Source organism: Zingiber officinale, chromosome 4B (assembly GCF_018446385.1).
Source record: "Zingiber officinale cultivar Zhangliang chromosome 4B, Zo_v1.1, whole genome shotgun sequence".
NCBI classification, from domain to species: Eukaryota; Viridiplantae; Streptophyta; class Magnoliopsida; order Zingiberales; family Zingiberaceae; genus Zingiber; species Zingiber officinale.
In genome coordinates, this window is record NC_055993.1 from 136,496,160 (window position 1) to 136,511,062 (window position 14,903).

General features: G+C 45.0%; 1 protein-coding gene across 2 annotated transcripts; it reads right to left on the reverse strand.

Annotated features, from left to right (window-relative positions):
- Positions 1-32: 32 nt before the first annotated feature.
- Positions 33-2,832, reverse strand: LOC121976938 (uncharacterized protein At1g10890-like). Of its 2 annotated transcripts, none has more exons than XM_042529365.1 (5): positions 2,717-2,832; positions 2,395-2,527; positions 1,967-2,167; positions 675-894; positions 33-432 (listed from the first exon to the last, which is right to left on the reverse strand). In XM_042529365.1, the coding sequence occupies exons 2-5, from the start codon at positions 2,502-2,504 to the stop codon at positions 166-168; spliced, it is 798 nt and encodes a 265-aa protein (XP_042385299.1). In that variant the 5' UTR covers positions 2,505-2,527; positions 2,717-2,832; the 3' UTR covers positions 33-165. The 2 variants fall into 2 exon arrangements, with proteins under 2 accessions (XP_042385299.1, XP_042385300.1); XM_042529366.1 differs by lacking the exon at positions 2,717-2,832 and adding an exon at positions 2,244-2,295 and having other exon boundaries at positions 2,395-2,510.
- Between the last annotated feature and the right edge of the window lie 12,071 nt (positions 2,833-14,903).

Below are 14,903 nucleotides of genomic sequence, written 5' to 3' on the forward strand. Positions count from 1 at the left end.
AATAAACAATCTTCAACAAGACAACTAGCCACTTTTAGCAGAAGAAGAATATGCAATTGAAAATTTTGATTCATCCACAAATTGAACACAGCACCAAAAAAGAACTTGGTAAGTAGCACAGGTTGCAGACTAACAGGAGACAACAGTGCAACATCCTCTATTCTTTCATTTCACTCCGAATGCAAAGGATAACTTAGGTCGAGACTTGTTCTTGCCTAATAGCTTCATCTGATTTGCCTTTTCTTCTTCCTCCTCCATCTTCTTTCTCCGCATCGCTTCTTCCTTTTCTCTCTGTATTCGCTCCAGCTCGAGATACCGCTCCAGCTCTTTTTGCTGCTGCTCCAAAGCTTCTCTCCTTTGAGACTCCTCCACTTTTCTTTGGTTTTCCTCGAGCATCTTCTCCAACTCCTCCCTCTCCCTTCGCTCTCGTTCCTGCAAAGCCAACGGAGTAAACCACGTTGAACAATGAAGCATATCAAGTAGTTCAGTTTTTGCATTTCCAATCAATATTTAAATAATTATCTATCAATTACAAAACATATTTTGAAAAAAAAAAATGTGACCAAGAAATAAGAATCTGGACTAGCAAAACTAAATAATTAGTCAAACAAATGATCAAAAAAGGTAAAGCATGGATTATTGTTTGATGCGGATATCTTAAAGAGTATGCTTACTGCTTTCTCTCTTGCCTCAACAAGAGCTTCTTCCTTTTCTTTCTCAAGTTGAGCAGCAACCTCAACAAGCAACTTTTTATGGCCTTCTTCGATTCGTCTTTGTATTTCCTGTTTGATCTCCTCAGAATTTAGAGACTCCTCGACCTTCTTATTGATAGCTTCCTCAATCCGCATAGCAGTTTCTTCTCCTATAAGGTTCAATTCTGCTTCCTTTTGTCGCCTGTTGGTGGAATTAGGATGTTAACAAGAGAACCATTCTTCACATAGAACAACAAAATGTTGAGTTGGAGATATTCTCCTAAACAGGATGAACAGCCTTGAACTAGATCACCAAACAGCATGATAAGCTAGATTAATCATGACTTTCAAGCCTTCTTTTTCATCCTTATTATTCATTAAATACAAGATCATGTTTTTTAGGCATACCTCTAAAGAATCCAGATCCAAACAAATGAATTATCAAACTGGTGAACAGTAGATAAAGCAGGCACCAATTGCATCATCAAATATAACAAGTGGAACTATACCAGTAGCTTCCTTCAGAATAGCCTGTGGAAGAAAATGTCAAGCAACCTGTACAGGTTTAAAACTAATCACTTAAACACAACAATTTCTCCATCATTAATACACAGCCGCCACACTATAGAAGTTCTCATTTTTACAATGCGGAAAGGCAGTGACAGTGCAATTTGCCACATTTTTTATTACTTAGAAATGGAAGGAAAATTATCGGTGCTTATCAAAATCCAACGAGCAAACACAAAGCAAAAGCAACTGACTACAATGTTTTTAAACCGAGACCCTCACTTGGCTGCTCAAGGCATTAGTAATAGCTCCCCTGGTCCAGGTCGCCATGAGGAGGTTTGACGAATTCTCGACAAGTTGAGTGATGCATGATTGATATAGGGCTCCAAATCACTGAATTCAACACCAGTTCATGGTTGACTTAATCAAACTGGCCAGTCCAGTCCCTTTGAAGAACACTAGCTGATGGAAAAGTAACTTCATAGATTCAGGAAATCAATGGAACTTTAGTTCTCAACTGCTTTGAAGGAATGATTGTCAAAGCAGTCGATACAAATGACTTTTCAAGGGTAATGTCAGTTGAAACTATGCTATATCCATCTTTCTTATTTACAGGTAATGTCAGTTGAAACTTCAAACACATGCTTCGCGAATTAACTTGACCATTGGTTCCGGCTCGCCCTCGTGAAAATTGCACAGAAGAGCAGTATTGCAACTAAACTGAAGGCTCAAGATCCTCTCTAAAGTAGAGGAGGATAAACTCTTACCGTTTCTTCTCCTCTTCCAGTCTTTGCCTTTCATGCAAATCAAGACTAGGGCTTTCAGACTTGTGTATAGGTGAATTCAATATGCTCCTACTCCTCTGCCTTTTGTGTCTTCTTGGTAGGGGAGATCGACTTGCTCTTCTCTGAGGGCTCGGGGAGCGACTCTTTCGCCATCTCGGAGAAGGAGAAGGAGAGCGACTTCTTCTGAAAAACAGAGAGGAGTTTTCAGACAATTGCATGGATAATATTTGAAAATCATCAAAGAAAGGATCTAGCTTACATATTCCAGGATGCCAACAATTCACCCAACATGATACAAGCAATTAACTTAGCTATAGTTAGGGAAAACCATTATCCTCCAAATCCGACCTTAACCAGAAGGATATATAAAACCAGGCAAACGAGAGTTCATAGGGATTGAAGTAGATCACCTATACGAATAAGGGGATCGACTGCGTTCTCTTCTGCTCCTCCTCCTGCTGTATCGAGGAGATGGAGAGCGTCTTCTCCTATAAGGAGATCGAGATACCGTCCGAGGCATCTTTTTTACACGCTATAATCAATCTGGCAAGAGAGGATCCAAGTTAGAATAAATAAACAATCATTTAGAGCGTCATCAATAAAAAAAATATATCTTCACCGATCTTTCATCCAAGAACCGGAAGAAAAGACTTAATGGCAAAATCGAACGCAAATATTAGCTGTAAACTAGGAGCAGAAAAGGTGATCGTGAGGGAAAACAGAAGGGATTACCGCGGCCAAACGAGGCGATTGCTAGACGGGAAGCGATTTGGAGGCAGTAGACGAGGGAGGAAGATATAGCTGAAGCAGACGAGATTAGGGATTGGGAGGCGAATAAACGCAATAATACACTGATAAGGCCTTGAGCTGGGCTAAATTGGGTCGGCCCATTATAATTTATCTCGGCCCAATTTTGGCATTCACGGGAAGAATACAAATCATGCCGTAATTGGATTCGATTGAACTTTGATTCACAAAGATTTGAGATTCAAAGCTGACCCTAATGTTAGCTATAAGTTGACTCTATGTAATTAAATTTTCTTATATAACTCAATAATATATTGTGAGAAATACTTAAAATCATCTTTGCTACAATAATAAAGATTTGAAATTCTATTGATGAAACAGAAAATTTTAATTACTTGGGCTACGTTAGTGGGGTGTAATGTAATCTAATTTGTAAAATAATTAAATTTATAATATAATGTAATGTAATTTTGATTACATTATTACGTTTGATAATGTAATGTATGTAATTTTTGATTACAAGGGTGATTATGTTCTTTTGTTTAGTGTACATTATTTTTTATAAGGAATGTAATTCATATTATTATAAAATGATAAAAATATCCTGAAACTTCTACTGATCGCCGCACCTTTGCCGGAGCTTGCAGTAACTAGCCGTCACCGCCGTTGGCCTCCTCTGTCTCCACCGGCAACCGGCGACGGCGACCGGCGGTGGCCGATGGCGATGGGCGGTGATCCTGTCCGAAAGCTGAATCGACGAACGCTGGGCACGTGGCGCTCCGAGTTACTGACGTAGATCTTCGGCCAGTCGCACGACGCTTCGACGAACCTGCAAAGAAATCGGGCCGGGAAGAGGTTCCCGGCGACGATCCTCCGACGCTCAAGTCAGGTAAATGGAGAACAAGAAGGTGGCTTCCAGGATCAGATTTTTTGTACCTCCGGTGAAGTCCAAGGGCTCTTATATAGAGCTACGGGAGCTTGGTGCACACAAGCCGAGGTGCACACGTGTCCTATACCATACTGCAGCATGGGCTTGTCAGAAGAACATGTCTGACGTCATACTGCTACAGTCTAAGCGTCTCTTTGATGGGACAGCAGAATCCTTTGTCGTACGATATTGAGTATGGCCTGGTCCTAGAACATGCTTGTTGTCAGCAACAGGGATTACTAAGATGACGTCTATGTTAGGATCCTTCGTACAGCTAGAGAGGGGGGTGTGAATAGCCGACCCCAATTCTTCGCGTTTCTTTCTACAAATCAGGTTAGCGCAGCGGAAAATAAAACAAAGAAACAAAGCGGAGAATAGCAAACCTCAAACTCGTCAATGTAACGAGGTTCGGAGATGAAACTCCTACTCCTCGGCGTGTCCGTAAGGTGGACGAAGCCTACCAATCCGTCAGTGGATGAGACCCCGGAAACCCGGCTAATAATCACTCCTTCTGGGTGGAGAAACCTCACCACAATCTTTGCAACAGCAACAAGGAGTACAAGTAGAACAAGAAAACAAGAACAACAGGAATGTAAAAACACTTGCTTGCCTCTTGTTGTCGATTGGAACCCAGGTGAAGCAGCAGCTTCTAGGATCCAACCTCAGCCAGAAAACCAGCAGGAAACTCACGCAGAGCTTCAGCAAACTGAGCTCAGCAAAGCTCGCAGAAGAACTCACAGCAGCAAGAAGAACAGCAGCTCCAGAGAGAAGAAGCGATCTCAAGAACCGGTTTTCTTCTACATAGCCTTCGAACCTTTTATGTGTCCTGATATCCTCAGCCAACCTGCGAACCTGCAAGCAGAAAGAACAGAACACAGAAGCCCGAAATAGCCTAGCTGTTGTCTCACAACGGCTAGGGCCTGGACCGATCAGGCTTCAGCCTGATCGGTCCAGGGAACCTCTGATCGGTCCTAGGGACCGATCAGACCCCAGTCTGATCGGTCCCTAGACCGATTAGACACTTTCACAGAGAGTTGTCCCAACTCTCTGTGCGTGTCCTGATTGGTCCCGGGGACCGATCAGGCTTCATCCTGATCGGTCCCCAGTCCGATCAGTAAGCTTACAATGGTCTATTGATCGCTTTCTGATCGGTTCCCTGGACCGATCAGGACCACTGTATCACTGGATCGGTCACCAGACCGATCCAGAGCTTGGTTTTTGCCCAAACCAAGTCCCAAGTCTCCCAAACCAACATCCGGTCAATCTTGACCTGTTGGTATATCATGCTTAGTATCCGGTCAGTCCCTTGACCTGCTAAGACTCTTCACCAAGTGTCCGGTCAATCCCTTTGACCCACTTGGACTTTTCTCTACACCAGATGTCCGATCATCCCTGATCCATCTGGATTTTCCCTTGCATGGCTTCACTCACCAGGACTTTCACATGGCTTCACTCACCAGGATTTCCACACTGCCCAACATCCCAGTTAGGACTTTCTCACTGCCTGGCTTCACTCACCAGGACTTTCCAACTGCCTAACATCCCAGTTAGGACTTTCTCACTGCCTGGCTTCACTCACCAGGACTTTCCAACTGCCTAACATCCCAGTTAGGACTTTCCCACTGCCTGGCTTCACTCACCAGGACTTTTCCACACTGCCTAACATCCCAGTTAGGACTTTCTCACTGCCTGGCTTCACTCACCAGGACTTTCCAACTGCCTAACATCCCAGTTAGGACTTTCCCACTGCCTGGCTTCACTCACCAGGACTTTTCCACACTGCCTAACATCCTAGTTAGGACTTTCCCACTGCCTGGCTTCACTCACCAGGACTTTTCCACTGCCTAACATCCCAGTTAGGACTTTCCCTCGTGCCAAGCTCTCTGCTTGGACTTTTCCAGTGCCAAGTATCCATACTTGGACTTTTCCAGTGCCAAGCTCCCTGCTTGGACTTTTCAGGTCAATCAGATCAACCTTGACCTACGGTTGCACCAACAATCTCCCAAGTTTGTATTCTTGTCAACACATCAGAATACAACTTTTCTACTCTCGTCAAACATTGTCAAACATCAAAATACAACTCGAGTCAGGTCACCCTTGACCAACTCGAGTCAGGTCAACCAAGTCAACCTTGACCTAAGGTTGCACCAACAGTCTACACTGTCCCATACTTTTTAACTTCCTCTTCCCGGCTCGACCATCAAGCCGCTCGGCCAGACTATTCGCCTTTGGTCGGACGTCGGTGGTCGTCCGTCCGGTATGGTTCAGAGTCGCCGCCCGCTTGGCTCTTGTAGCCGGACACCTTGGCCGAGCGGGAAACCGCTCGGCCTTTACTCTTGATTTGCAATGCAGCCGAGCGGACTTTCCGCTCGGCCATATGATCTTTTTCCTTTATTGGAAATTTGGGCTCACGGCCAGATGGTTGTTTTCTCGAATGAAGGTCCTTGCCTAGTGATCAGCATGTCCCGCCCGCTCGTCGAGCCTCCTTTGACTGTTGACATCCACGCGTCGTTGACCTTGCCCTCATGCGGGCCCCCCGGCCTTGTCACCGGATCACTAGTGATCCGATGGAATGAACAGAACATTGGGGGTCCACTTCTTCTTTGGTTTGGGCCGCTCGGCAGCTACCTCTTGCACATGTGACCTAGTATGGGGGGTGCGGATCGCTTCGGCCCTCGGTCCTCTGGGCGGGTGATGAGCGGTGTGAGGCTTCCGCTCGGCAGGAGTAGCCCGCTCGGTTGGAATTTCCTTTCTTCGGGCCGCTTGTGCTTCCTCCACATTGATGTATTCGTTGGCCCGGTGTAGCATATGGTCGTAGTCTCGGGGCGGCTTCCGAATGAGCGAGCGAAAGAAATCCTCGTCCACGAGGCCTTGCGTAAATGCGTTCATCATCGTCTCGGAGGTGGCCGTTGGGATGTCCATGGCCACCTGGTTGAATCGCTGGATATAAGCTCTGAGCGACTCTCTGGGCTCTTGCTTGATGGCGAATAAGCTCACGCTAGTCTTCTGGTAGCGCCGACTGCTTGCAAAATGGTGGAGGAAGGCCGTTCGGAAGTCTTTAAAACTTGTGATGGATCCGTCCGGAAGCCTCCGAAACCACCGTTGAGACGATCCCGAGAGGGTGGTAAGGAAAACTCAACACTTCACTCCATCCGTGTACTGATGAAGGGTAGCGGTGTTGTCGAACTTACCCAAATGATCGTCCGGGTCGGTTGTTCCGTTGTATTCACCGATCGCCGGAGGCACATAGTGCTTCGGCAGAGGGTCCCGCAGGATGACCTCTGAGAATTGACGGTTGATCCGTTCGGGCGAGGCCTCCGCTCGGGGAGCCTTGGCTTTTCTGCTGTCTCGTCTTGGTACTTCTTCTGATGAAGATCCTCGATCACGATTAACTGCTGCGGCTTCAGGAGGAGTGCGAAATAGGGCCCGATGAAATGGAACTGTGGCCGCGGGTGCTTCCGCTCGACCTCCCGACCCGGACGTCGCTTGTTGCTCCATCCGCTCGGCTTGTGACTTCTGCCTTTGTTCCACTAGCTTGGCTGCTCTAGTTTCGATCAGAGCGTCGAGCTCTTCTGTGGAGAGCATCACTGAGTGTGATCGTCCAGCTTCGTCCATTGCTTCCGATCGGATGCAGGAGCGTTCCCACAGACGGCGCCAAATTGATCCTGTCCGAAAGCTGAATCAACGGACACTGGGCACGTGGCGCTCTCCGAGTGGCTGACGTAGATCTCCGGCCAGTCGCACGGTGCTTCGACGAACCTCCGACGAACCTGCAAAGAAATCGGGCCGGGAAGGGGTTCCCGGCGACGATCCTCCGACGCTCAAGTCAGGTAAATGGAGAACAAGAAGGTGGCTTCCAGGATCAGAGATTTTGTACCTCCGGTGAAGTCCAAGGGCTCTTATATAGAGCTACGGGAGCTTGGTGCACACAAGCCGAGGTGCACATGTGTCCTATACCATACTGCAGCATGGGATTGTCAGAAGAACATGTCTGACGCCATACTGCTACAGTCTGAGCGTCTCTTTGATGGGACAGCAGAATCCTTTGTCGTACGATATTGAGTATGGCCTGGTCCTAGAACATGCTTGTTGTCAGCAACAGGGATTACTAAGATGACGTCTACACTGTCCCATACTTTTTAACTTCCTCTTCCCGGCTCAACCATCAAGCCGCTCGGCCAGACTATTCGCCTTTGGTTGGACGTCGGTGGTCGTCCGTCCGGTATGGTTCAGAGTCACCGCCCGCTCGGCTCTTGTAGCCGGACACCCTGGCCGAGCGGGAAACCGCTCGGCCTTTACTCTTGATTTGCAATGCAGCCGAGCGGACTTTCCGCTCGGCCATATGATCTTTTTCCTTTATTGGAAATTTGGGCTCACGGCCAGATGGTTGTTTTCTCGAATGAAGGTCCTTGCCTAGTGATCAGCATGTCCCGCCCGCTCGTCGAGCCCCCTTTGACTGTTGACCTCCACGCGTCGTTGACCTTGCCCTCATGCGAGCCCCCCGGCCTTGTCACCGGATCAGGCGGTGACCGACGGCGACCAACGGCGATGGACGGCGACCGCGATGGATTAGGGGTATATTCGACATTTAAATTTTGATTAAACGACGACCTCATAATGTAATCGAATTACATAGTATTTGCTTTGTAATCCAGATTACAAAACTTCACTACTTTTTGTAATCCAGATTATATTACATTACAAGTTTAAAATTAAACCAAATAAAATAATCAACTTTGTAATGTAATCCTGATTACACTACAAGGCAAATTATACCCTACCAAATGTAACCTTAATGTTGTGGTAGTCTTTTGTATATAGGATTCTTAAGGTTTAATGATGTTGTTGTCTTTTGTATATAATGGTACCAAAGATTTTTAATCAAAACTTAAAGAGTTGCAACTAAGATTCGTAGGATCATTTTCATGTGAGGTGAGTGCTAAGCAAAAGAAAGATTAAGTAAGAAAAGAATTAAGATAGAACATGATATTTTACTTGGTTTGAAACTTTCAGCAACTTTTACTCTAAGACTTATACCCTTTGGACCTTCCGATAGATAATCCACTAACAATCATAAAATCAAAATAAAGAAAATGTAATAACCTACACTTTCTTAAGCAATAAATAACTTAATTAAATAGTTACCCAACATGGAGATGGAAAAATGATTGAGCTCGGGTGTCGTTATTGGTCCGTCTGTACTAGTTGAGCGTAGTAGTGTCGCAACACAATAGTAGTACGAAGTTAGAGTAGTCGGATGATTGAGAAATCACATAGAAAAGTTGTTGAGAAACTCCTAGCCAACCCCTCCTTTTAAACACCGTTGGAGGTGCCTCTAAGAGTTTAGGTCGCCTCCAATAGTGCTTATATGATCTGAAAACTTCGGTCTTTATCTGCTCTAAGGCACCTCTATCATCTATAAGGCACCTCCAATGCACTTCGAGGCACCTCTAGTCCGTTTCGAGGTGCCTCCCCGAAGAGAAACTTCATCTTTGAACTATATTCATGCGAGGGCGCCTCTAGCCTGCTCAAGGTGTTAGGACCAAAAGGAATTTAGATATCTCCATAATGATATGATATTGCCCACTTTGGGTTTGACCGCTCATGATTTTTTTTGGACTCTACCCAAAAGACTTCATACCAATGGAGATATCTTTCCCATATAAATCTATGATCTTTCCCATGTATTTTTAATGTAGGACTTTGTTTACAATCTTGCAACCCAACAACCCCCCCTCTTAAACGAAGGATCACATGCTTCCCACGTCCGATCCTCGATCCACCAGGTCTTCCTACCCCTCGGTCCACCTGATCTACTAGGACTTCTTTGCCTAGCCGCAACTAGGACTTCATGCCTAGTACCTAATCCTCTTGATTCGGATATGGGAGCCCCTACTTCCTTTATTCTGTTAGTACCCCAAGATATTTTTGATGTAATCAACCAAGTCAGTTTATATCCTGTTGATATTTAACCCATGTGTCTAAGTGTGCAGGAACTTAGAAGCACATGAAGTTGAGCGAAAGACATAACTAGCAAGAAGGATGACACGGGAGAGAGCCGACGGACTCGGTGTGTCCGAGGGACGAGGTGGTGCGGAAGAGGATACTCGCAAACAAGAAGGAGGCACGTGACATTTTTGAAGGACGAGATGTTGGTGCAGGGTGCACCAGAATCGAACCTAAGTTTTGATGTTGTCAAAGGTTCAAGTTAAGTCTTGTTGTGATTTAACAAGTTGACCAAGTGTGCAGGTTGTTTACTTAACTGGGAAAGTCCTAGTTGGAGGCTAGGTAGGAAAGACTTAGCAGATCGTGGAAGTCAGGTGGAAAGACCAAGTGGGTCGAGAGGATTCGACACTTGGCGGAGAAGCTCGATAGGTTTGGAGGACCATAGATCGAGGGAAAGTCCTGGGTGGCCGATCTAATGCTAAGCGGTAAAGTCCAAACATGTCTGGAGGGTCATGTTTGGCAGGTAGATTGAGGTAAGCAACTGGAGAAGCGACAGTGAGGTCGTGTTCCTGAAAGGAACAACCTAAGGTCACTAATCCAACTGAAGAATCCAGAAAGGTTTCTAAGTTAAGATCAAGATAGTTCTACTATCTAATACTACTCATACATCAAATATAATATTATTGTGCTAATCTCTGTTTTGTAGGAATGTTCTGTATAACTCTGTTTTACAGGTCTGACCTGATTGATTGACCGAACAGGAGGATCGGTCGACCAAATAAGGCTAACTCGGATCAGAGATAAGTTTAGACCAAAGCAGAGCAACATCTGATCAAGGCTTGATCGGTCGACCAAACCAATGATTGGTCGACCGAACCCTAATGATGTGGTACCTATCAGATCGATCAGAAGCACATATGGAAGATTGGTTGGTCAGTCAACCGAACCAGGGGATCGGTCGACCGAACGATCATCATATTAAAGGCGCATTAATGAAAAATCTCGACGAACGGGGAAAGCTCACCGTTCGATCGACCGAACCATTAAACATCATTAATGTCTGAGGATCGGATCTCAGCGAAGAAGGCAGGAAGCGGGTTCGGTTGACCGAACCCGAGGATCGGTCGACCGAACCCGAGGATCGGTCGACCGAACCCGAGGATCGGTCGACTGAACCCGAGGATCGGTCGACCGAACCCGAGGATCGGTCGACCGAACGGTACCGATTCTTATAAAAGTAGAGCTCAAGGTCTGAGGCTGAAACGAAGTTTTCTGTTCATCTCTATGGAAACTCTCTGTTCGTGCTACTGCTCTGCAACCTGTTTTCAAGCAAGCGTCTACTTTGTTCAAGTGTCGACTAAGCTTCATCTCCCACATAGTGTCAGTATACATTTACTTTAAAGCTTACATTGTACTTAAATTCACATAAGATAGTAGGTTGTTTCTATCTTATATTCTTACATAATACGCATTGCTTCTTTCCGAATGTTTCGGAAAGAAGAATATTAGTGGATTGCCCAACGGTGCGATCAAGGATCGCAGGGTCTTGGAGGAGGAGTCGATGTAGGCTCCGAATCAAGTAACCACACGAGTTCTTTATTTTTCGTTGCACTACTTCTATTTTTACAAGTAAAAGAAAAGTGTTTTTGATGAGCAATATTCACCCCCTCCTCTATCGCTTCATTACAATACTACACAAGAAGCCGGAGCGGAAGACTGCTCGAAGGCCGGAAGTTGGGTTCGGGTGAGCCCTATTTTGGATGGCCGAGATAATCCAAATAAGTGGAGCCGGAGTAAAAGACCTGGACCAATGCGAGTGGAACCGGAGCAGAAGGCCAGGATAAAAAGTCAACAGAATGTTGACTTTATGAATCCGAGAGCCCGGAACCCTTTCGGGCCCCCAGAGCACGATTATCCGGAACGTGACGTGGTGCGTTCCGTTTCTATAGGGATAAAAGTTTATCCTCCAGGCGTCTGAAACCCTTCTAGGCGCCTGAAACCCTTCTAGGTGCCTCGACCAGGGCTATAAATACAGCCCTGATCCCAGAAGCTTAAAGACAACAATTGTAATTGATTTCTTTTCAGTCTTGTTTTGTAATTGAGTGCTTCAACTGTTGTAAAAGGCTTCTCCGTCTGAAGGAGACATTAGTGAGCTTTTCATCTTCCTTGGATTAACAATCTCCCCGGTTGTAACCAAGTAAACCTTTTGTGCCTCTTCCTTTCTTTATTTAGTTTCTTATTTTTTTTTATACAAGTGTTGATTTTTATAAAACTATAAAGTATGAGGAAGATTCGTTTTCCTTTGCAGGGCTATTGACCCCCTCTAGTGGGCCGCCAAGGGTCCTACAAGTGGTATCAGAGCGGGTTTGCTTCAGGAGGACTAATCGTCAAACGAAGCACATGAGATAGCCGGACCGAGCTTCTACCCACCGAAGTTTGAGGGGCAATTCGTGAGTTGGAAGAAAAAGATGGAGGTATTCTTTAAGACAAATTTTGATTACTTTTAATAATGAAATTCAGTTTTGTAGCGCCTGAGGGTAAAGAATAATACCAATGGACGAAGAAGGAGCAAGCAGATTTTGTAGCAAACGACAAAGCAGAGTTTCACGTACTTAGTGTTAGGACCAAAAGTAGCTAGAGGGGGGGGGGGTGAATAGCTCGTCGCGTGCTCGTTGCTCGGTGTTGCTTGTTTCTTCAAGAATGCGCAGCGGAAAATACATAAACAAACACAAACACGCTAACACTAGGAGTTTACTTGGTATCCACCTCCAACGGAGATGACTAATCCAAGGATCCACACCACGCACGCACCCTCCACTATGAAAACACTCCTTTTCGATAACTACCGAGGGCGGAGAAGCCCTACAAGACTCTCAGTACAAGAAGAAGAAAGGGAAATACAAGTTAAGCAAAAGCTTACAAGATGTGCAGTAAAAACCCTAACCCTAACTTCTTCCTCTTGCAATAGATCCGCCTCTTGACTTGGAAAGCCTCCAAGAACCTTCAAGAACTGGCGATCACGTGCTTGTAGAGAGCTGTGGAGGAGCTGGAATGAATCTGAGAAGAGCTCGTAAAGCAATGCCGAAGACCACGCTCGCCTGCGGCTTTAAACCCGACGCAACGGTCGGATCCCGATCGATTTATCCGGATCGATCGGAGGCTTGATCGATCCACGGATCGATCCAGCGCCTATCGCGCTGCCGATCGATCCACGGATCGATCCAGCGCTGTTCGCAACAATCGCTCCGATCGATCGGCCGATCGATCGGGACCTCGATCGATCCACGGATCGATCCGTGCTTCGTCCCGGAAGAATCGGATCGATCCACCGATCGATCCACACCTATCGATCAGCACTTGGTTTTGCCCAAAACCAAGTCCCAACCTCCTAACCAACATCCGGTCAACCTTGACTGTTGGTACATCATGCCTCGCATCCGTCACTCCCTTGACTGCTAGGACTCCCCACCAAGTGTCCGGTCAACCTTTGACCCACTTGGACTTTTACTCGTCGTGCCAAGTATCCGGTCACCCATTGACCTACTTGGAGTTCCACCGGATGTCCGGTCAACCTTGACCCATCCGACTTCCTTCCTTGCCAAGTATCCAACAATCCTTTGACCTACTTGGACTTCCCAACACCAGATGTCCGATCATCCTTGATCCATCTGGATTTCCTTCCTTGCCTGGCTTCACTCACCAGGACTTTCACCTAGCTTCACTCACTAGGGTTTTCCATCTGCCTAGCTTCACTCACTAGGACTTTCACCTGGCTTCACTCACCAGGACTTTCACCTAGCTTCACTCACTAGGATTTCCTTCTGCCTAGCTTCACTCACTAGGACTTCCTTCTGCCTAACTTGCCAGTTAGGACTTCCCAGTCAAGTATCCGGTCAACCTTGACCTACTTGACTCTTCTTCGATCAATATCTTATTGTCAAACATCTAAACCCAAACCAAGACTCAGCTTGGTTAACCAGGTCAACCTTGACCTGAGGGATGTTGCACCAACACTTAGCATTTTACCACCTCAAGAAGTCAACCGGATAGGAGCCTACAAGTCAGTCAAGGAGCTCTGGGAGAAATTCCTAGAACTACACGAAGGGACCTCGGAGGCAAAACTCATAAGACGGAATCTGCTCAGGAACCAGATCAGCAACATCAAGTTGGAAGAAGGAGAAACTGTTGGACACCTTCACTAAAGAATAAAGGAACTCATCACCGGACTCACGAATCTAGGGGAAAAGATAAGTAACCGAGATTCGCTAAGTTACACTCTTAACACATTTCCTACGACTACTGAATGGACATCATTAGTAGATGCTTATTATATATCTAAGGATCTAGAATCAAGTACTTTAGAAGAAATGTTTTTAACTTTTGAAGTCCATGAAACAAGATATGCAGATATGAAGAAAGAGTCAAAACACAACATTACCTTAAAGGCAAAGATGGACGAATGAGATTCTAAATCTTCTCTCAATGACGATGAAACGACATTTATGGTAATTAGATTTAAAAAATTATTTAAATTTAAAAGATTTAATCAAATGCAGGGTGCAAACAGAAAAATAAAAGTAAGATGTTACCACTGCAATAAAGAAGGGCATGTGAAAGATAACTTCCCAAAATTGAAAAGCAAAGACAAGAACAAGGACAAGAAGAAGAACAAGAAGCCTATACCAAGTATAGTCTAAAATGGAAGTGGGACGAAACGTCGTCCGAATCAGAGATAGAAGCCCTCCCCGGACTTGCGCTAGTGGCAAGTCACCAAGAAGATGAAGATAAAGTAAGCTCGTTCGAAATAAGCATCAAGTATCGATGAAGGGGGAGCAACATCGGAAGAAAGCAGCACTTCAGGGGGAGCTTTAGATTATGGGATCGACAAGATAAGTCAGGTACGGTCTCTTCCTCCTGATAAGTTATTTCAATTGGTAAAAATATTATCAAAAAATTACTATAAGTTAGAAAAAGAAAATAAGGAATCAAAATCAACCTTAGCTGGTTCTTATTGATTAAAAGATTTCGAAAAGTAAAAAATTAAAAATTAAAAATTAAAAAAGAAAATAGAAAATTTGAAAAATCATGCATGCTCACGTATTCAACATGTTAGAAAATATAATGTATTAAATTGATATTTTAAATACCACAAGGGTTAAATTAGGAAAATATCATAAAAATATATTCCTAAGAAATTTTTAATTAATCCTGTAAGAAGGAATCTATTTTGGGCTCAGATTGATTTGTTTTTAACCTAGGGCTTTTAGAGAGAAAATTAAATATTTAATTTCTTTAAAA